This window comes from Mixophyes fleayi, chromosome 9 (assembly GCF_038048845.1).
Source record: "Mixophyes fleayi isolate aMixFle1 chromosome 9, aMixFle1.hap1, whole genome shotgun sequence".
Lineage (NCBI taxonomy): Eukaryota > Metazoa > Chordata > Amphibia > Anura > Limnodynastidae > Mixophyes > Mixophyes fleayi.
The window spans coordinates 35,307,926-35,331,677 of NC_134410.1; the positions used below are offsets into that span (position 1 = coordinate 35,307,926).

Consider the following 23,752-nt stretch of genomic DNA (forward strand, 5'->3'; position numbering starts at 1 on the left):
TAATCATACAAAATGTCACCATGTGTCAGGTTCCTTGAATATTGAATATTGGTTCAGTCCACTAAATAGCTGCTTTCGCTCCATGTAATGCTAAATAAACCATTTATTTACACCAAAATCACATTTATAGAGACACCGTTGATTGTACGTTTGTAAAGATAAATGTTCTCTCAATGAGGACATATACTTTTCACCCCATTATGATTAAACTGCTTCCCTTACTAATTGTTTCACTACAGAGGCATTCCTGCAACACCCTCCAAGTTCCCAAATCTATATATAAATAAATAAAACAGTAGGCCACAGCTTGCCTGTAGGTTCAAGATTGCAAACACAGTATGATCACAAAAGGAATTAGATAAGCATTGTAAAACTGTGCCTCCAGTACTCTGTCACCATAGTAACATTAGAAGTTCAAATAATCATTTAGATTGTTTAAAGGTGCAACTCCACACAGACTTCATAAAATACCCAGTCGTACAGAATTACTATGTCTAATTGGCTTTGCTTAATAATTTAACATAATATTTGTCAGGGCTTTTTTTTTTTTTCTTAATTAAAAAGCTGATCTTCTCTAGGGACGGTAATTCTGAGTTTTGAGTTAAGCATTTCAGCAGCCCTGGTAGCAATGAAAAGACTTTGTGACTGCTGTGATAAAGTATTAGGCAAATGATCTTATTCATACACAGGGCATTACTAGGACTATTTCACAAAGTCAGATGAATGGGATTTATTATCTGGAATGCAGGGAACTTACGGGTTACATAATAAGTGTTTTCCCCCCCAAAATTTGGATCCCACCCCTAACTGTCTCGTTTTGGGTTTTCTTGCAGGATATTTCCAAATTTCCTTTTGCAAAGGGAGAAGATGCAGCCAAGTTTAATAGCGGAAATTTGCCAAATCAGTATCCATGGCATTGGGTTTGTGTTCACTTGCAAAGTCCCTTTTCATCACTTGATTATTGTTATGTACATCCCGGCAAAAGGCTCTCGCCACTTTTTCTTATTTATCAACGCTCCAGCATTAACCAAATTACCGCCGTCCCCATACAAGTCTATGGGGACAGCAACAGTAGGTAATTTATTAAGCTGAGGAAAGCAAAGCTTTTCGCAGCAAAGAGACGCCATCTCAGGATAGTGTTATTTTGCAGAGGTACTATATTATGAATCACTGTGATTTGTGTGATGCATAACGATTGGTTCCATGGTTTAATAGACTCCTGTGTGTCATAAATGCCTTGTTTTATATAAATCAGCTGTTTTGGACAGAAGTTCATGTGACAATTATGCATACTCAGGGAGTCCTCCTGGATGAGAAGGCATCCTCCTGGGTAGTGGTGGAGATGGGGCTTAATGGATACTTGAAAACTTTTAAATTTTTGATGTCTGGGAGATCCCAGAGGGCGGAGGGGGCAGGGCGCAATTTTGAGGCTCCCATCCTGCCTTCACTAGGAAGTGGGCAGGATGTGGGTGAATTGCCTGCTCTCCCGGGAGTCCGGGAGATCTACCCGGAATTCAGGAATCTCCAGAGACAGTGGGCAAGTATGGCTCAATGATGCAATTTTGCATGATCAAGCCCCGCCTCCCACTATGCAAGGCCGTTAATTTCAAACATTTGTCACAGGCTTTAAAAGTGGACAGGTATGCAATTATGTCACATGATCATTCACAGCCAATGTACTGAAAGTAGGCAACTGGATGCCATCAAAGGGAAATGTTTCTCAGGTACACGGTGAGCATGCGGCTCCCCACACATGGGTTATAAGCGCTCTCATTAATAATCATGAATGTTCAGCTGCCCAAAGATGGCTGCTATGAAAGATGAATATAGAATAAAGTATAGCGTAAATAAACAATTGTTTATTTATATGTTATCTGTTCATGCGTCTGTTGGATGTATGTGTAGGTGACAGGTACTTAGAAATTAACAACATTGTGGCAAAAGTTCAAACAAATCAAGGTACATGGCAGAACAGGCCGCTCCGCAGAGAGTAAAGTTCCATCAATACAATCTTTGAGTTCCGTTTCTGATTTACCATTCTACTCAACTCTATTTAGCACGGTATTGGGAATTCACTTTTAGTTGAATTTATAGTCTATGACTAGAGCTGGGACTGTCAATTCATCCTGTTGTGTAGTGTAGCTGGAGTAGGACTGGGAACAACAAACATCAAACATGAACATTTTCCTGGCAAAATGTGGAACAAGGTGAATATTTAATGGACCAGTTTTGGGATTCCTGGGGGCCTGCTTAGCACTTCACAAACACAGGACCACCATTAGCCCGTCTCCGGATATACATACTTGCCTATACTTTGGATGTTGGGTCCAAAGTGCAATTGCTGGGGTGCGCGACAGAATAATTAATGTCACTGCGACACTGGCCTCCGCTGCGGAACGATACAATCCTGACATCACGTTGTTTTGTTAATATACTTGTAAATCAGTTCATCAGGACACTGAAGCATGGGTGGGCACTGCTGAGCTCTTTATTCAGCCATTTGCAGACTCTGGGTACATTGCACACTGGCCACACCCACTTCCCAGCATTCCCCATGGTCTTAGGGACCATCACTAAAGATTCAAGCTTAAACATATAAGGGAGTGTCTACAAACATTAAGCATATCTAATGCAATAACATCACATCTTCTTTTCTTTAAAGATAAGCCCTGTATCCTTCAGTATAACAATTTAACAATATAACATTAAGAACATCATCTAACACGTTTCAATGAGTCTCTCAGGTCTGCGTATTTCTCTTATGGGTCTTTCACACAAAGTCTGTGTATCGTCAACCATGTTGGACCTTTCTTCCATCATGGTTTGTTCACCATTATCAAGTCCATCATACATGTCAGATGAAGGGTATTCTTCAGTCGTGTTGCCATCACTATGGTTGGGTTGAGATCTTAAATCGACCCGATTTCTTCTTACTTCTGTTCCACGATCTGTACGTACAATATAAGATCTTGGTGCTACTTGTGCTTGCACAATACCTTTCTGCATCCAAATGCCTTTCTCATGATCTCGGAGACGGACTTGGTCACCTGATCTTAGATCAGATAAGCTTTTTGCTCGCCTATCATGGTACAGTTTCTGTTTCTCCTGTTGACGTACCTTACTCAGTCTCACCAATGCTGAGTTATGCGTATTAAGCAGTTCGTCACTTATCGGAAGATTTGCTCTAATCCTCCTTCCCATCAGCATTTGTGCAGGAGAGAGTCCATTCTGTAAAGGTGTACTGCGGTAGATTAAAAGACTTTTGTAGAAATCTTCTTTGCCGTCTTGTGCTTTTTTCATTAGACTCTTTACAGTTTTTACTGAACTTTCCACCAACCCATTTGACTGTGGATAGTGGGGACTCGATGTTGCATGGACAAATTCCCACTCTTCAGCAAACTGTCTAAATTCAGCGCTGGAAAACTGAGGTCCATTGTCAGTGAACACTTCCATAGGAACACCATGCCTTGCAAAGATTGACTTCATGCAACTGATTACGGCTTTACTAGTAGTTGTAGGTAGAGTCTGCACCTCAGGGTAATTAGAATAATAATCAGTCACGACAATGTGTGTTTTTCCAATACAATCAAACAAATCTGCGCCTACCTTCTGGTATGGTCTCTCTGGCACTGCATGAGGACTCAGCGGCTCGACTTGTTGCTTTGGTCTGTACGTAAGACACAGTTCACATGTAGCTGTTGTCTGTGCTATGTCCTGGTTCATTCTTGGCCAATACATCACTTCACGCGCCCTCCGTTTACATTTCTCTTCTCCTAAGTGGCCTTCATGTATCTTGCACAGCATAATTTTTCTTAGTCGTGCAGGTATAATAATTCTATTGCCTTTGTAAATAATACCATTGACAACCGTAAGGTCAGTGCGGTACATCCAATAATCATGAATAGACAGTGGGCACGCATTTTTTTCTGCTGGCCATCCTTTCAGAATGATGTCTTGTAACACTTTCATTGTGATGTCTGTCTCTGTTTCTTTTCTTATCTGTTCTTGTCTTGCAAGAGACACAGGTAGAGAAGCTACAATCAAATTAACATATGCGTCTATCTCTTTATCCATCAGACTTTCAGAACCTTCACTTTTGTTCACAGCACAGGAAAGTGTGTCAGCAATGTACATGTATTTACCAGGACAGTACAGCAATTGGACATCATATGCAAATCTAATGCAATAACATCACACACGTAGCGGTGGCAGGGCCATGAATCAGTCCAAAAGCAGAGGCGGAATCCAGGAGGTTGGCCTACCTCCCAGGAGTTTGGTAGCGCTTCATGAAATTCATGAATCTCACGGACGTTTCGGGAGAGTAGAAAAGTATGTCGAAGTCACGCTTGCACTGCTGTGCACACCAGTGGCAGGTAAGCTGGGAACATCTTGACAGGTAGGACAAACATGGCGGCTATCAGGATGGCTGGACTGTCCTTCTGAAATCGGGACAGTTTGGAGGTATGTAAATGTGCATCTAACATGCTATTTAGATATTTTTTTTTATTATTTTGTTTGTTTGTATAGTTCGCCTTTAAGCATGTCTAGCAGTATGAAAACTGCCTGTGTGTTGAATATTGCTATTCACCATGTAAAAAAAGGGTGGCAATTTAGAATGACAACAAATGACCCGTGGGTGTAGGCTCACTGCACGTCAGCAGAGATTTTGTGGTGCAATAATTGTTAAATAAATTCAATGTAAAATAGATTTTAAAATACACCTTTTGCAGACACCCAGCAGAGGCAGCCAGGGTTGTGGGTTGGGGTCAGTCTATAAAATTCACTACAAACTAAGTCTTTGCTGAGGCATAATAATTATTGTGTCGACTCACTAAATGGCTTAAAACGTGATAGCTTTCTAATAAAAAAAAAAAAATCTGCCGGGAAACAATTGAGATAAACAGAAGAATAAAATGATTATAAAACGACTTCGTATCTATGATTAGGATTATATTTTCTCCTGTCTTTTATGCCTTTATTCTTCCACAGGGATGCACGGAGGTGGCTAAGTATAACCTATCACATTAAAAATATGCTAAAAATGTAATTAGATAAAATGGAGCAATTTGCGAATCTTCCTTTAAAAATAATAGAGGGCACGCATTAGTATTCCTATAATAGGATCCCAATGCTGCAAGAGATTACTCCTTTGCCTACAGCTAAACGTCCTTAAAGCTTGCACCTATTCACTAGAGTACTTTGTAAAATTAGATTGGAAAGGTGCTCTCACTATAGCAGGTAGAACGGAATGCTGCAATGTATTTATTATTTTATTTCAAATACAGAAATCTCCTCACAGAAAACCCTTGAGTATGTATAATTGCTAAAATTAAAATATTAACAGATTAAACCACTGTACAACAAATGTACTGTGTAGAAGAGATGTAGCAAACACCCAAGGAACAAACAAGGAAAGCATTGACATGGTCTTCAAAGTACTGTACTGTCCACATGAACGGTATCGGAGCCATGATTTTTATTAATGGAATCCTCCTTGACTTTTCTCAAACACAAACTGTCACAGTCAATGTTCACATATGCACAAAATACATCTAGTGTACACATTACAGTACTAAAACAACATCCAGGACATAGCATGTCATGGCCAACGACTTCATCCTAATGCACATGCAACACACTCATACAATACACATAGGGCCTAGCTAGACGTCTATGGCTTCCATAGCAATAATATGACACAATTTGCCGTGAATCATGCCATGGAGACCCCCATCCTGCCCATTTCATAAGGAAGTGGGCATGGTGCAGAAGAATGGCCTGCTTTCCCGGGAGTCTGGGAGACATACCAGGAATTTGTGGGAAAGTATGATGGAGTGCCCAAGGGAGAAAGAAATACATACACATGAAGCTTTGATGGGCTCCATATCAAGGGAGACAGCTGCTATTATGGTAGCAACACACAAGTCCCAGCACTCACCTTCCCGACAGACCTCCCAAACTCAGACATACAACTCCACCTCAAACTTTCCAGAGATTTTGGACAGATAAGGATTATCTGCTCCCAGCCCCATCTCCCCTGTCTTGTAGCTCACTCCCAATTTCCTGTCTTCTCCATCCATTATCATTCATTTGTATAGTGCCACTGATTCCGCAGCGCTGTACAGAGAACTCACTCACATCAGTCCCTGCCCCATTGGGGGGAAGAAGAGGAAGAGGGAGAGGGGGGGGGGAGAGAGACACACACACACTAGGGTCAATTTTGATAGCAGCCAATTAACCTACAGCTTCCAATACCTTGTCCTGCTCCTCACTTCAAAAACCTGTCTGCCTTGACCTCCTCCCAATATATTTACTTACTTCTCATTCCCAGTTTGTCTCTTCACTGCTTGCTAATCACTTTGGAGTTCCCTATCTTTATCCTGCCTACCCCCAGGTCTGCAGTTAATATAGGTCTGGCTTGGCCTAACTAGCCTTCCTTAACAATCAGCCCCAAACCCTGCCATTACCATCACCACATTGGCCCAAGGGCTACCCTACTGCCAGTTTACCAGAGGAACAGATACACCCATTTTATGTATTCCCTTTGTGAAGCATGAGTAGAGTGCTGTTACTAACAACCACTCGACCATGCCTCAAACTACTGTTTTGTGAGATGATTATCACACATGAATAAGACTGACAGGAGGGCTCAGTGGAGAGGTAATGGAATTATGGGACAGAATGGAACTTTACTGAAAGGTTATCCCTGCAATTTAGTAAAAGCGCAAAATTCTAAAACATATATTATACATTAATCTCTAAATATTTCCATTAGGCAACCAAAATAAAAAAAAATAAGCTTATCATGAATTTAAAAACATTTAAGATATGTTCCTCTCATTTAGGTTTTAGTCAGTAGGGTACAATGAAACACTCTAAGTTATTAACAGATCTTTTGATACAGTCTCGGTCTGGCTGCAGCATGATTCTTGAAACATCTCTCATTACCATAGTGATTTATTTCCTATGTCAAAATACAGGGAGATGCTGTGAAATATAATTACTGCACATACTTATCCCAGATGTACCATTAGCAAAAGATGAGTATGTTGTCACTAGACTCATTGTGATAATATTCAGGTTTCTTTGGATATAGTTATAGAAGTTCTAACTTTCTGCGAGGGGAAAGGGGTGTTTTTGATTTTTTGCTTTTAACAATCATCCTATTACACTTTGCAGTTTTCTCCTGGACAAAACCATGCTACAATGCAAGGGGGACAATTTACTTTATTATTTTGCACATAAGATAAATACTGGCTGTTTTTTCATGTAGCACACAAATACATGATGGTTGTATTTTTACATTAAAATTTGAGAGTAGATCTAGAACATGTCTTACCCCAACTATAAATCTGCCATCACATTTTAAATTTGCCTCCCCCTCAAATGCAACATGGTTTTGCCAAGGTTCAAAGTTACTCTTTTTTTTGCTCTACTATCCTTAATGAATAAGGCCCACTGTGTTTAGACGTTCTGGAGCCATTATTTAGGTTCTTGCATTTGTATGAAAGGTAAACAAATAACATATAGGGGTATATTTACTAAACTGTGGGTTTTCAAAAGTGGAGATGTTGCCTATAGCAACCAATCAGATTCTAGCTGTCATTTTGTACAATGTACTAAACAAATAAATGATAACTAGCATATGATTAGTTGCTATAGGCAACATCTCCACTTTCTCAAAACCGCAGTTTAGCAAATATACTCCATAATCTTAAAGGGAATGTCCAATGTTCTCTTACGATCAGTGCCGGAACCATCAAATTATTTTTATACTCTTTGGTGGAGTGGTCTGGAGGCATTGTGGAAAACTCAAATAGGGTTTGAAGCTAGATGGAGGGGGGAATAATCATGCAGCCACCCACTCAGGTGACACATTCACTATTTAGAACAGGGGATATTCAAACATTTACATCTACTTTAGACTATGTCCTGCTACTAGATAGATTGTATTTAAAATAAACAAATATTAGGGCAAAATGTGACTTTCATGCGTATTGAAAGCAGAGATTCAACAATCGCCATCTGAGTTGGAAAATGTATTTGAACTTTTGCACCTTAGCAAAACAAATAATTTAACTGGCTTTTACACCCTCTCTGCATGATAGAGCTACATGAAGCATATACTTTATAAAAGGTTTGACATAGTTATAGTGACAAAAAGGGTATAATTTTTTTGCATAAACAAAGTAATAACCAGAAACTCCACAAAAACAGCAATCTTTCTGGAGCTTCTTAAAAACAGCAATTAGACACAAGCAGCGACATGTATCCATAGGGGGGGGGAAAAAACAAGAAAAAAAAACAACCACATAAAAACTGAGTATACTAGAAAATAAGTGAGATCTGTGTAACACTCTTCCTAGCAGAGACTGGCATCTGGAGTAGGTGGAAGGAAGGGATTATACAATGACAGGTTATAGTTCTATTCTGTTACAATATATGTTGTTTGTTTTATCGAAAAGTTAGATTTATTGGTCCCCTACAGAAGTGTAAGTGATTTTATATAATTGTCTTTTGAATATATATATGTCCCCTATGATCATCAATATCATAGAAGCCTACTCCTCCATCTCCTTCTCAGTAACATGACTTCACTCTTCCTCTTTAGACCCTGGCCCTGAGTCTTCTGTGTGGAGAGAGATTTCGGTTTAAGGATTAAGAACTAGAAGTCATGTCTATTGCATCTTACTATCCAATTCCTTGATTTACAAGGTCTCTATTTACAGTATTGAACTGAAATGTTTTAAATGCTCCGCAAAACTACTGCGCCACTTCTATACTTCAGTAAGAGCACCCTCACTCTGCCCAACTCCTCCCCTCTGCAAACTTCTGCCCATCCGCAAATGGGCATTTTGCTCCACAATCCTACGCACCCCCAACTTGAATCAAGTTGCATTTGCACATATCAAGTGGGTCCAAAACTATATTTGAACTGTGAAGCAGTCGTCTTAATTGACCTCCAAAAGTTTAATTTGGCAGCACACAGTGAATCCTGCAGGTTCCCCGATGCAGGTAATGGTCCATGCTGGAGATCATCTTTCCTGCTCTGGAGGAACTCAAAGACCCTATCCTGTGAGCTTTGTATGAATGGGCAATTCATGGAGGTGGTCTTTTCAGAACCCAAACAAGAAAAAAGATCTCCTGCTCGGACCATTAGATATATTGGGGAGTTGGAACTGAATCACCATTAAGTAAACCTTGGTTAAATGTTAGAACCCCTAAATCTTATTAAAAAAAAGAGCCACTAAAAAAATGTAAATATATTTACTACAGCATATTTCCCAAAATCAGCCTACTTTGGAATTGGGATGGGGGGCATGGCAAGGTAATTTGTGGGCCATGGCAGCGAAGGTATGTCCACTCCAGTAGAGGCATGTCCACGCCACGTGGGAACATCTCTGTGGACATGCCTAGTGCTTCAGAAACACTAGGGCACCACAAACCCTTTTCCCCTCCCCTAAAAACACCCATGAGCACCAGAGGCAGGACATACCTCCTAAGTTCCCAGAAGTCAGGACAAAAGTGCCTAATATCAGGAACGCAGGACAGTCCCCTCAAATCGCATTAAAAATATAGCTGATAACGTCACAGCAAATATAAGTACAATGTGAGAAATATTAAGTTCTGTCAAGGCATAGGAACTTCTTAGTAATGTTACTAGCAGCTTTTACAAAAGGCAATTTGTATTTATGGATCAGTGGTTCTTTAAATCAAGCAGCTCCCTTTGTTCTGTAGTTATCTTCTTACAGCACCCCATTTGTCTGCCTTCTCCCATTGACTTGTCTCTAAGCACCCACTGCATTCCTGCTCTTCTGAACAAAATATACTTTAAAAAAAAAGGGGGATTTGGCAGGAAACATCAGCTCCTTGGTTTGGATCTGCCTCTCTACTGCGCCTGCAAATCATCATCTGGCTATTCAGACATAGGGAAGGTGCCAGCTCCTTGCTTCAGCGTATTCTCCCTAGAGACATCAGCAGTCTGCTGTGCTTTCTTGTCTAGCCAAGTGCTTCAATAGAGACTTCTAGTTATTGACCCTTATTTGCCAATAGTTAATGCATCTCTGGCTCTGAGCTCAATAGGCGTCTGTTACTCTGTGACATCACAATAGGTGTCATAGCAGTTGTATCTCCAACCATACACCATGGGGTAGGAGCCAAACGTTACCATAAGAACATTAGATCACACAGTATGTCATTTAAATCACAGTCAGGCATTTTAATGTACTCACAATTAGTTTACAACATATTGAAAATAAAGCTTTGTAAGGAATCTGGAGATGAAGGCAAATATATACACAGGGCTTTTGTTTAATATTGTTTGCTTTGTGCTTAAAAAGGGACGATTATCAGAATTGCCAAATAAATTCAAGCCTGTACATCCAAACATGTCATGCGTTATAATGGCACACTACAATCCCTATCATGTCCTATTTACTGAATGGATACATCAAACACATAATTGCCTACTCTCCCGGAATGTCCAGGTGACTCCAGAATTTTTGGGAGTTCTCCCGGACTCCCAAGAGAGCAGGGCAACCTCCTGGATCGAGCTCTCTTCGTTGGTGAAGTAGGTGGGGCTAAACGCGGCATCCTGGCCCCGCACCCTGCTGTGATAGACCGGAATTTGAATAGTTTAGCAGGGGGCGATTTGCATGGCCACTCACTCATGACAGAGCCCCCGTCTGGAGATCTTGCTGCCAAAGTTGGCAGGTATGATCCAACATGCAGAAAAATAAAACTGTCCCTGTTTTTCAGTACGGACTAATCGCTCAACAACAACTGTTTAAAAGCTGGAGTTGTCCTTGGAAATTAGGGAGGGTTGGCAACTATGCAGATAGGCTAAAGACAACAACATGCATAAAGATCATATACTCGTATCATAATGATATCTATATTAAGCCAGCAATATCTAGAACACAACTGGACTGATCAATGATCAGGAAATATAGTGACTCACAGCAACGTCAGACCGACAGACACTAGAACACTTCTTCAGTACTACACCGAATTACCACAAGATCCCACCAAGGATAAATAGTAAATATATGTGCACTACTTCCCCAAAGTCTGTTTTGCAGGAAAATAATGGGGTGAAATATCACCTGTATGTAGGAGTATGAATTAGTGCTCAACCTCGCCTGCGCCTATGGCTTGCTCTTCAGAGCCTTACACCAGACTGCTTATGGTGCTAATACAACAGACTACAATTACACATAATTATGTCAGGGCTTTGTAAAGTGTCCTCATTATCTCATCATCCTCCCTACTACACTAAATGTGATCTGTCTCCCAAAGAAATCTCCAATTTCTAAATTCCACTCTACACAAGCAAACATAAAACATCTTCACCAGACATCTTAAAAGGACATAAAATGCTTAATTTGTGGAATTTGAGAATCTACAAATGCTCAGAAAATAATAAGAACGGCTGCCCACCAACCTTGTACATGAGACCAAACAGATTGATATTTTTTATTTTGCTTTTTATTTTTTTTGCAAAACAATTGACAAAACAGGTCTCTTAGTTCCCTTCTGAATTCTTGTCTTCTCTGCCATCACTGAGAAAAGGAGATTATGTTCTTTAGTACATTATTTCACCCTTACATTCATTAAAATATTAATTCAATTTGTGTAACACCCTTTTACACCATCATAAAATATGATTTAGCTTCATTAATACATTATGCTCAGCACATGACAAGGATGCCCTGTGACAATATGAGGTGAAAGAAAGGTTGCAGATGACTGTACACATAGATGTAAGCCAGACATTCGTAATGCAGCCAAACCTGTTCCAATTTCATACCAGAGATATATGACAACGGTTTCAAGTGAGCGGCAACTTTTTATCTTCGCTATATTTATATATTGTCATAAAGCACCCTTACATTATACTAAATATAACACATATTTTAAGAATATTATGTTATTCAGTGCCCTGTAACTGGAAGATGAAGTCTTAGGGGTATATTTACTAAACTGCGGGTTTTGGAAAAGTGTAGATGTTGCCTATAGCAACCAATCAGATTCTAGTTATTTATTTAGTACATTCTACAAAATGACAGCTAGAATCTAGCTGGATCACGCATTTTCAGCAGAAGCCCGGACTTGGAGATGGGCCAGGGCCATCTTAACAACATTATGGGCCCCCGGGCAAAGCAGTGCACCGGGGCCCCTAGATATATAGATGTAAAACAATACAGATATAGATATATAGAGATAGAGATAGATAGATGTACTTGCTCAGTGACCCTTGTAGGTTTTTTTTGCAGGTTTTTTTCTTTTCCAGGATTATTTATTCTCATTAAGAGCCGTGCCTATGGGGCCCCTTTGCCCGTGGGGCCCCCGGGCAGCTGTCCATCATGCCCAATGGAAAAGATGGCCCTGGGATGGGCATGGGAAAGCTTTCTCCTGTGAAACGTGGTGAATCTATATCGCCAGTGATGACCCCTCATGTATTTTGCTGCACTCTGTGTGAGTCCCCATACCATTACTCACACTCATCTGTGCTACTTATGTGTATTACCCCATCTATTTGTTACTTATTCTGTATCCGGCGCTACGGAATCTGTGGCGACTTATAAATAAATAAATAATGTATAGGTCGAAGCCCTATCTCTGGCAAAAACACCAGTTTTCCCCGGGAATTGGGCTTTTCGCCCTATGTTATGTATTTATTCACAAATTAATTTGTGTTTAATTCACACCCGTTTATTGGGTTGACAATCCAGTAAATATTGGTGTTTCCAGTTAATATTTTCTTCTTTAGTATTGGATATATTTCCAGTTTGGAAATGCATGTTATGCCTTACTGGACAAATATGGGGTTTTCCATTGGAGCCAAATGACCGGACCCTATGGTCTTAATTAGTGTATGCAGCCAATGAGTTCTCTCATACAGTAGATTGCAGTACAGATGTTAATAGGGGTTTGTGGTTGTTTTAGACTCACTTAAGCTGTGATTTGTGGCCAGTTTGGTCTAAAAACTACAACTGCACACAAAAAGGTAAACTGTACAGGACACACTTAACACAATCCTGCCCCTGACACTTATCACAAACGTCCCCCCTAGCTAACTAAACAAACAATGTGAATGTTTCCAGCTTTTGCTGAGACGCAGTCTCACAAAGCTTCTATTCACCAGGCATCTCTGCCTGGACAATTTTAGAAGGGGTGGAAACATGTTGCTACCAGGGGGTAAATGTATCAAGCTGAGAGTTCTCAGGCGGGTTTGAAAAGTGGCGATGTTGCCTATAGCAGCCAATCAAATTCTAGCTTTCACTTTGTAGAATGTACTAAATAAATGATAGCAAGAATCTGATTGGTTTTTCAAACCCGACGGAAAACTCTCAGCTTGATACATTTACCCCCTGGTGTTTACACAGCACTTACTGTCCCAACATCTATATAAATTGTTTAGGCATTCCCCAAACTGTTTCCAATTTCACATCACTGTAACAGTAGGTATTACAGAGATAAAAGACCTCGCTGTTTTTCCACTTAGGGAAAAAAATGTCTTTTCAATTTGTTAGGGGTGGGGACTACTTTAGTTCACTTTTGTTTAAATAAAAAAGTTAAGTTGTAATACGGCATTTGTAAGAGAAAAGCTTGCAGCCAGCCACATTAATTAAACATGCAGATGTGCACTAGCAACACTTCTCTTGGTATTTGCCATGTATAAAAGAGTATAAAAAGCTCTGAACTTATGACCCACAGAACAAATGTAATCTTTTCTCATGAAAAAAGCATTAGAGATCTTGCATACACAAAACGTGGCCAGTGTAGAGTTTTACATCGAATGCACCAGAGACTTCTGCACTGCCGGATATTTATACAGAACATATGTCCTAATTCACAACTTAAAGCTTAAAGCAAATCCAGATGGTTCATAAGGGCATCCAGCACCAGTCGGAGACCTTTAATAAACAAACTCAATATTTAAGAGTACTGCAGCAGCTTAACAGTAAGTGTCCGGCTGTAGTTAGAGCACAGAGACACGAATAGCCGTCAGCTATTGAGCATCCATGGAGTTCAGCAAAAGACAGAAACCAAATCTTCTTTAAGCCAGTCATACCATTGTACCAGCACCTCCAGACAAGCAACTTCTTATATATATATATATATATATATGACCCTCTCCTGAGTACTAGAGTGCCTCATTATAAAGGTAACATGACCTTGCATGTTTTTTTGCCTGCTAATCCACATTTATCTGATGTAAAGAGAAGACAGATGCCCCTGCAGCTATCTATTATGCAGTTCATCTGATAGTAAAAATGATCTATTACCATTGACCTGAATCTGGGATTTTCAAAGGGTGACAAACTTCTAGTTCTACTCGACGTCTTAAAATTGCGCTCCCAAGTAGGATGAAAAACTCATGTGTAAGGTTAAGCGTTAGTAAACAGATGTAAAAATAGAATCCATTGCACTGAGATGGTGTATATTTGTATTTTTATGTACATTTTTGTTGTGTTTCACTATGTTGTGTTTTTTTCTAAACACTTCTTGTTGCTTTTCGGTGTGTCTAATGCGTACTTGCCACCTTTTTGATGTTCCCCTCCGGAAGGGTATGGACGGAAGGACAGGGCTTGGAGAATCGCGTCATGGAGGCTCTAATCCTGTGGGAGAAGGCTCTACTGTCCCGGGAGACCTACCCGGAATTCGGGAGTCTCCCATACATTCCGGGAGAGTTGGCAAATATGGTCTAATGTGCAATAATGCTTTTGAAAAATTACATTTTAATAGGAGCACTTTGTAAACGTAATGAGAAGCAGTTAAGAAGCGGTTACACATGTGTTTCCATGTGTTAGCCTTGAACAAGAGCGCTACATAATGTCGGGGCACACAGGCAAGTTTTAAAAAACAAAACAACTTTTGGGATAAAGAAAGGGGACAGTGGCAAGGCAAGCCCAGCCAGTCCCCAGCAACATAACAGGGGGGCAAAGGAGGTCCATTCTGTCACAACTATCCCTCATCATCATCATTTATTTATATAGCGCCACTAATTCCGCAACGCTGTACAGAGAACTCAGACATCAGTCCCTGCTCCAATAGAGCTTACAGTCTAAATTCCCTAATACACACATAGACTAGGCTCAATTTGATAGCAGCGAATTAACCTACCAGTATGTTTTTGGAGTGTGGGAGGAAACCGGAGCACCCGGAGGAAACCCACGCAAACACAGGGAGAACATACAAACTCCACACAGATAAGGCCATGGTCGGGAATCAAACTCATGACCCCAGTGCTGTGAGGCAGAAGTGCTAACCACTAAGCCACCGTGCTGCCTCCTTATCTTTTTGGAAATCATATCATCATGGTCATGTCGACTGCTGTGTGATGATGCAGATCACATTGTCACTACCAACACCCCCCTGCACCTATCCCATGGACTCCCCACCTCCAGAATCTCCCGTAGTCGGTTGTCGAAAAAAGTACGAAAGTATGGTCTACTCCCACTACTGAATGTCTATTTAACATTCTCTTAGTAGCTGCTTTCTGAGTGTGAGGATTGCTGGTGCAATATTTAGATTGGCTAACCTCCTCCCCCACCCCCCAAAAAGCGACAAAAAAGCTTTACTATTGTCAACGATTGCTACAGATGACACACCAACATCAGGTATAATAAGGAATCAGCAGAGTAAACCTATTTCATTATAGATGCTTCTGCCAATGATAAAACACATGCCCTTGAGTGGGCTGTCTTTCTTGCCCTAGGCCTTGCTGTGAAATCTGTGGAACACAGGAGGGGGGAAATCTCTGGGGAGCCCATTTAGGAAATGATAGAAACCCAAAAGTGACGTGCTCGTGTATTTAGAACAAATGATACCGCAAGCACTGACTAGATTACCCAGCACATCCCTTTTCCACTTGACCTGAGAAGATGGGAAGGATCTGACGGCTGTCTCCAGAGTCTCGGCTCATGAGCTATTTATTTTTCATGTAGTTTATTGTCACAATAACAAAGTCATAATTTCATCTCCTGAGTGTACATGGCCTCCAGCAAGAGTCCTTCTCCTGTGGACTAAAATAGTTAATCCACCTCTGACACAATAATAGCCTCATTTTAAACACATCTCATTCAAAACTAAACCAACCAAGCAAACCAAAACCTTTAGCAACCTGTGACATTTCATGCTGTATATAAGCCTTTCCCGTTATAATATCCTCTCCTAATCTAATTTGAACGGATATGCTCCCGCGGCTTGCCAATATTAATATATTTTTTTCATTCAAAATTAACCATCAGCGAACCCTTGGTCCAATCCACTGATGTACTCTGTATATGCAATAAAAGCAATATTTATACTGTACAAATTCCAAACATGTCCAAAGCAGCCATTTACTATAGTAGTAAGTGTCATTATTTACATACACACTAGTTTAAATATTGCTTTACAACCACAGTGTCTCCTTAAGAGTAGCTCAAATGTCATGTACTACTCATATAGTCAGAGACATAAGTCAAGTGTGAGCCAACTGATCTCCAAGTGTTTTTAATCTAATTACCTTAGAAACATATTCCTTTATAAAATTGTCCACCACATTAGTCATGTGCAAGATCAGACCCGACACACGGATATATTCACTGTGTTTCTACAGAGTCTTATGGATTCAATTAGCCCTTTGGCCAAAAGTATGAAATTATAAGTATTTAATCGCTTTATGCATATACAGAATGTATTGTCATTAACATGTGGGTACAGATTACAGTTTTGCTGCTGCAAAAGTACCAGGGTTTTTTTATACAAATATACCTAGGACTTGTTTTTTTTATGGTTTTTTGTTTATGTAATATGAAAATGTATATTAAATTGAAATTAAGAGAATGAAAGGGCAGCAAATTTAAAATGACAAATGACTTGTGTGGTCCATGCAAGCTAGCAGGCTCGATAGGATGTCCTGAGAAATAAACCTTGACTTAATCTTTACAAACAGTCAGTAAATCAATAAACTAGATGACTGATAACGATGGCCATCACATCAATACACATTAAGCACTGTGTATTCTATGGTGAAAGTTTATGTCTGAGCGGCACAAAATATTTTTTTTTCCTCCCGTTGACCCCCTCCTCCCTTGCTTTTTCCAGGCTGTGAGATAAAAGGACCGTCCCTGGAATAGAGTAGCCCCAAAGGCTTCTGCTGGTGGCGCAGTACGAAACCCTACGGGTACTGCAGGAATATTTACTCAGGGTGCTAGAATGTAGTGCGGTACCCCCTCTCACCTCTGGATATGGCATGGATGTGACATTCATGACCAGAGAGCCACCAGAATACTCAGGTTTCATGGAGTGGACACAGACATTTCTGGATGTAGTAGTTCCACAACATTCAGTTATACACATACAGCACACAGGGTAAATCTGTCAGGGGTTCTTGCACTCCTCCTGCAGAAAAGCTTCCCAATATCCAGGTACATTCCCCCATATGGGCACACCAACACCTACACCAGGTACTCTCTTCGACAACTTGTAGCCATGCTGCCGGAATGCAGCGACCCCCCCCTTGCGGTGTGTGATGCGGTTTCAAGTGGGCTCACTACCTGCGGCTGCACAGACCATAATCTATCCCAGTAACCAGGGAATCTCTTACTGCCACATCACCGGCTCTTACGGCACATCCCTCACTATAGGGTTCATCCATGTTGCTGCCAGTTAAAACACAACCTCTTTAAAAGCACATTGATACTTAGTCCCACATGTCATCAGGCCAGGTAACCTCTCTCAGCATGCTGACACTCTCTGCTCCTGCTGCTTGGGGACTCTTACCCCTGGTGGCGGGAATCCCCCTTTCACTTACCCCCTCGCGGGTTAATTCAAACTTGTTGCCTCACACAGTGCACCCTTCAATCCCCTTGCTCCCATAGCCAGTTCTGGCACATTGGGGCACATTTATCAATCATCGGCAAAAATGAGAAATAGTTATCAATCCTTATCGAATGGATAAGGATTGAACTATTTCTCAAATTTATCAACAACGGATCACAGAAACAGCAGTTCCGAAAAACTGCTGTTTCTGTGATAAAAAAAAAAATCATACTTACCCCCCTCTTCGGAAGCGCTGTCTCAGGATCTCCTCCAGGTCCTCTTCAGCCTTCAATTGCACATGTGCATTTCGAAGAACTGCACATGCGCACAAAGATCCCTGCTCTGTCTCTGCAACTATAGTGGCAGAGAGAGGGGTGAGTGACAGGGAGGGATCATGTGATCCCTCCACACATGCGCTGTCCAGCTCTGCTCTTCGGAGCAGAGCTGACAGCATTGGATTTTTTCAATAATGATAATGTACACATGAAAAAAAATGTTTTTTCGGAACTTGTTAGATTGCGGCTGGGAGTAGTCACCATACTGTAGAATGGTGACTGCTCCCAAAAACGAAGAGGAGTGCAAAGCAGCAGATATCCATGATATCTGCTGCAATGCATATTTCATAAATATGCGGAGGACACGGAGGGACCTTAATTTCCCGCTAAGAGCACTATCGTGCTTTCTTAAATATGCCCCATTGTGCGGCTAAGCTACGTCTACTATTGGTGATGCCGCTGCAGCGTTACCAGCGTTACCAGCTCTAACAATCACAAGACCCACGTTTTGTCTCGCCTACAGCATCCCCCCAGCGACCTCACCTGCCGTCACCTGGAATGGGGCAACATGGTGATGCCAGCAGGCGTTACAGCAGCTTTAAGGTATTAAACAATGTAGAAAAGGAAGGGATCAGTGGAGCCGTCTTTATGCAAAGTTTAATATTAGATGAGTGTACCTGCACCCAGGTTATGTTTTGTGCCAAGGCTGCACAGATGGCCCCCACCGAAAGTAGCTACTGCTACCTCTGATCAGAAGATGAAACAGAGCCTAATGCCCCCGCACTAGGTATGAAACCCCTTCACGTGGCACCATCTCCAACAAATGATCTAATTTAAATGTCTAGCATACATGGAAGGGAAACTACTCATTCTTGTATTGAAATTGTCGCAAAAGTGTAACTAGATCATTTTATTTTTGGTAATTTCCAATCATCATCCTGAGCAAACATTTGTTTCCTTGCAAAAGTCATCATCTTGTTGCACAAAGCTGTGCAAGGTTTGATAAAGCACTATGCAAAAGTAGTCTAAACAGTTTTCCCCATAAAAAGGATTTTGTGTTTTAAAGCCACTTATCACTGCAACGTAACAAAATTAATATTACCGAAGCATCGGTGAGATACTCTGCTCCCCCGATAAAACTAGCCAGATTGGCGAGAGTTAACCTACACTCTTGCTGTGCCAGTCTGTGCTGATGTGCACGTGCGAGGACTGGTTGGCTCGTACAGTGGAACTGAAAACCGGCTTGTAAAGTTAGATTGTTCCCAAACCTGAGCTTCATTCTAGGAGCATTCTGAAGCCAGTAACACTTTGTAGCCATCACGCACATTATGCGCAATATTGTCTCAATAGAACTTAGAGCGCTACAACCCTCAATTTAATTTTACTATTTTGTTTGCCTTTAAACTTTAATACATAACTTAAAGCTTAGATTGTTAGGATTACATCCAACGTGCAGGAAAAAAAAAAGAAATTTTATTGTGCAGTTGGTAAGTACTAAAAATCGGGATATTGCCAGGGACAAATGACGAAAACCTGGGAAGGTCTCTGGAAATAAGGGACAGTTGGCAACTACGTAACCGTAGAAATTACATGTTTGCGGGGTATTTCTATGAAGATTTGCCGTTTCATCATTCAGAGCACATGGTGCCAGCTTGATATATTTCATTTGTTGTCTTAAAAATAAGAACAGTGATCTTACTCATGACAAAATAGCATAAACATAAAAGTCTGGTGTTATTACTGGATACTGTTAGAGAAAGTTGACATCTATGAAAAATGTAACAGACCTAAAAATGTAAAATGCTTTCCAACAGGTAATAGTCTATGTGCTGGCAGAAACTATTGTATCCTGCAGGACTCAAATAAGCAGCCAGTCAGAATCGCCCTTCCACTGGTTCCATCACTAGTCCCAGGAGCCATTCGATTTGGCTTCCCGGCACCCAGTTCTTACAAACACAGTGTTCTAAACCAACACTGTCCTTCACATAGTGTTGCCATGGAAACTCCATGACATCACAATGATGTCAGTGGGATTCCCTACTTCAGGGTCTGTCCCTATTAGGACAGTAGCAATAGATAACTATTAATAGTGATTTAATACTAGCTGGCATGCCTACTAGAAGTGATCTAACATTGCTGAGGGGCAGGAAGGACACGGATCAATCCCCACCTGCATCTATGTGTTATCCTCCCAGTAAAAGAAACAAAAAAGTGGCATTTAAAAGAATCAAATTTTAAAATATAAAAAAATAAATGTGTTGAAACGAAAACCTCCTGCCAACCCAACTCAGCCGTGTCCATCAAATAATCCAAAGTGACACATTTTGCATGGTTGTCACGCTCACACAGAAATGTCACACAAACCCCTAAACCAAAAAATGCTGCAAACCCTCGATTTTTGTCTGTTCACCTTTCCTCTATTCCCACGCAGATGTGGCATATTAACAAGGGAAAACAAATGTACACAAACTATAATGAGTAGCTTTGTTCCTAGGGCCTATAGTTATCCAGACTATGAAAAAAATAACATATATGTAATTGCTGTACTGAAGAGAAATAGCTGATTAAATTGTGGGGTAGATGTCTTAGGCTGCACTAATTACACTAAATCATGAAAAACTGTATTTTTCCTACTTTTGCACTATTACCATAACTGGCTTCTAGGATTTTTACAATAGGCTACCAAAAAATAATCTCCATTAGTCTCACAAAAAAACAATATAACATTTGCTTAGACTCGAAAAAAATGCAAATGTCATTGCTATTTATTTAAAGTGAAATATCCCAAAAAGTAAAATTTGGTCTGGTCATAAAGTGGTGAAAAATCTCCCATCATTAAGTGCTTTACACCATACAGAAGCGACAGTCAGCCACCCCTGTTGTAAGGTGCATACACAGTATCTCCTCTACCTGGCTAGTATTCTGATAGAAGCCCATTTGATGTATAACTTTCATTTTATATGTCCAATAGCTTAGTAAGTTGTAACAGAAAAACAGTAACAGAATGTTCTGAAAGATTTGACAAACAGCCTAATGTAAGAATAAGAACCCAAAGAGCTTACAGTCTGCTTTGCAGCGATATAGTGTGTTTCATTCTGTTACTTAGGGAAACATTATAACAATATACTTGGCCATGAGCAGGTTGTCCATACTCAAAGAACATTACACATAGATTCAATGAGCATCATTCTCTGTTATGTAGTACAGACTTAAAAACACCTAATACCATAATTTGTTTAGGGTAATAATAATGCTTTGCCCTCTCTTATTAATTAAACATATAGATCAGGACTGTGCAATGTCAGTTTTTGCTACTAGTTTGTTATTTATTTGAGGCTTATGATTATGGTACTATAAATACTGTGGGTAAAATTGAATATATTAAACATAATTTTACTGCCTCTCTTTATTGCCTCATAAAAATGTTTTGTTAGTCAATGTCTTTGGGGAGGGGAGGGGAATAAATAAATTTTGCTGGGGAAGAACCCAAAAAAAGTACATTTACAGAAACTTTAACAATTGATTTTTACAATGTTGCAGTGTTGTAGAACTACAAGCCCCAGCATGCCCTGCAAACCTCTGATATTTCCCCACAGCTGAAGAGCCACAGGTTGCCTAAACATGGTTTCAATTGCAATATACATTTAATCAAGACGGAAGAGCTATAGTCAAGAGTGCACTAGAGTCAAGGGATGATTTAACAGTTTACCTGATACAGGTGATTCCGGGACCCATCTCACTCCAGGCTGCAGGGCATGGAAACTGGCACGCACATCCTTGCAGTTAAGCTGCCCCTTAGCGGTTGCCACAGCCACCCATGCCATGAACACAGCCATACAAAACTCCAAGCCTGCCATGTGTCCAGTCTCAGACTGCGCTGTGCCCACTTAGATCCTGCTTACAGGTCAACGCATGCCAGAGCACCTGGCTGGTATAACAGGTGCAGGAGATAGCCCGGTGTGCAGGCAGCAGGGAGAGGGGTCTTGCCAACATGGGATACCTGTATGCAGTAGACTGGGAGTTCACAGGCAGCAGGTCCCTACCAGCGTGAGGAGAAGAGGAGTCTATAGCACTGCTCCTCTCTTGTCCTAGGTGAAATGAGCTCCGGCTGTGGGATGGTCCTCTTTTGGGTATTAAGTACGGAGCTTGCCTTGTACCGTACAGTACATGCGCCATCTACTGGTTAGATGTGAAATAACACAATTGAACTGTTTGGGATCCTGCAATACGTGACCATATTCTCTCGCTCGTTAAAACTTAAGTTCTTTTTTCCATCGTTAAATTTTACAGCTCCACAAGGAGAACAGTTTGAACGTGATTCCGGTAATGGTGAAACATATTCAGCAGGTCTTTATTGAGAGACGCTTCATGTGCACAGTTTTTCCAGAAAAATTCTATATATAAAGCACACCCTGTTTACATCACACTTTTTGAATTTCCAATTGTATCAAATGTTCTGTTTTTTTCTCCTCTCTACCTAGATTTTTGTCATTTTCAGTTTTTAGATAGTCCTGCAATATGTTGTCTGTGACTCTTATATGTGAATAACCCCTATTTATTTCATAAATATTTGGTTGCTTTTTATATGCTTAGATGATTTTAAGCTTGCTTTTATGTGTATTTTTTAACCATACCTGTTACATACACAACACATAGCTGAGTAAACAACATGTAGCCACTTCAGCTGTGTCATTTTATTTAGAACAATCCGGCGATCTAATTTAACTGTCAGTGTTCAGTACATTGGCTGTGAATGGTCACATGTTCAGGGGCTGACGCAGGGTGAGTTCTAGCCCAGTCTGCATGGTGTGTCTTGCCTGAAATCGCTCTGAACATGCCCAGAACTGTTGGCACGTACATAAGGGTCTATGCAGATTTTCATGATTCTGGCGCTTACTCCTGCTTGTGACTGGAGAGGGGGGATGGGGATGGAAGACACAGATGCCTATATGACTGTCCAAGCTGTCTTATCTGCCGGAGGTCAAGAGTGGGTGCAAATAGCAGATGACAATGATGGTGACCAGCAATAGCGAACCTCTTTTGATTGGCTGTTGGTGATTGCTTCTCTGATGCTCATAGGTGTTTTCTCCATTGTATGTGCATATACTATTCTTTTATTTATGCACATTTTTTTTTTACATAAGCCAAACGAGGAGTGGTTCCTCTTGTATTAGAGACGTTTTTGAAATCTTATAGCGAATCCATATTTTTCAAACAAAACAATTATTTATAAATGTGGGCATTAGTGTATGGGATATATGACTGACGTAATTCAAGCGCACATGTTACTGGTGCCGACCTGCACGTATCCTTCCATACTTGCAGCAATTGCAGCTTTTTTAGTGAGTCTAAGGTGCGCCTGCGCTTTGGGACGCAATTATGGACAACTCTGCCTCAGCCAATCAGTATCTTAGGATATTCTGCCATCACAAACAGGTAATTTAAATAATACCTGAGGCATTTATGACTCAGAGAGGGAGGGGCACATTTATATAGCTGTTTTATGTACAAAATAAAATGTGTATTAATAACTGTTCATTGAAACCTTTACTCAGGCCCAGGTGCTGGCTGGATTGGGGAACAGGAGGGGGCACTTGGTCCCTTAGTGGGCTACCTTGGGCTGGGTCACTGGGATACCTGCATTTTTTGTCCCCTTGTTCCTA

At 40.7% G+C, this 23,752-nt stretch overlaps 1 protein-coding gene across 2 annotated transcripts in view; it reads right to left on the reverse strand.

The window, feature by feature from the left end:
• Positions 1–22,183, reverse strand: part of GPC3 (glypican 3) — a 301,135-nt gene extending 278,952 nt beyond the window's left edge. For both annotated transcript variants that reach the window (XM_075187254.1, XM_075187253.1), the window contains exon 1: positions 21,799–22,183. In XM_075187254.1, the coding sequence (XP_075043355.1) occupies positions 21,799–21,946 (148 nt within the window). In that variant the 5' untranslated portion in view covers positions 21,947–22,183. The remainder of the gene's footprint in view (positions 1–21,798) is intronic.
• Positions 22,184–23,752: the final 1,569 nt, after the last annotated feature.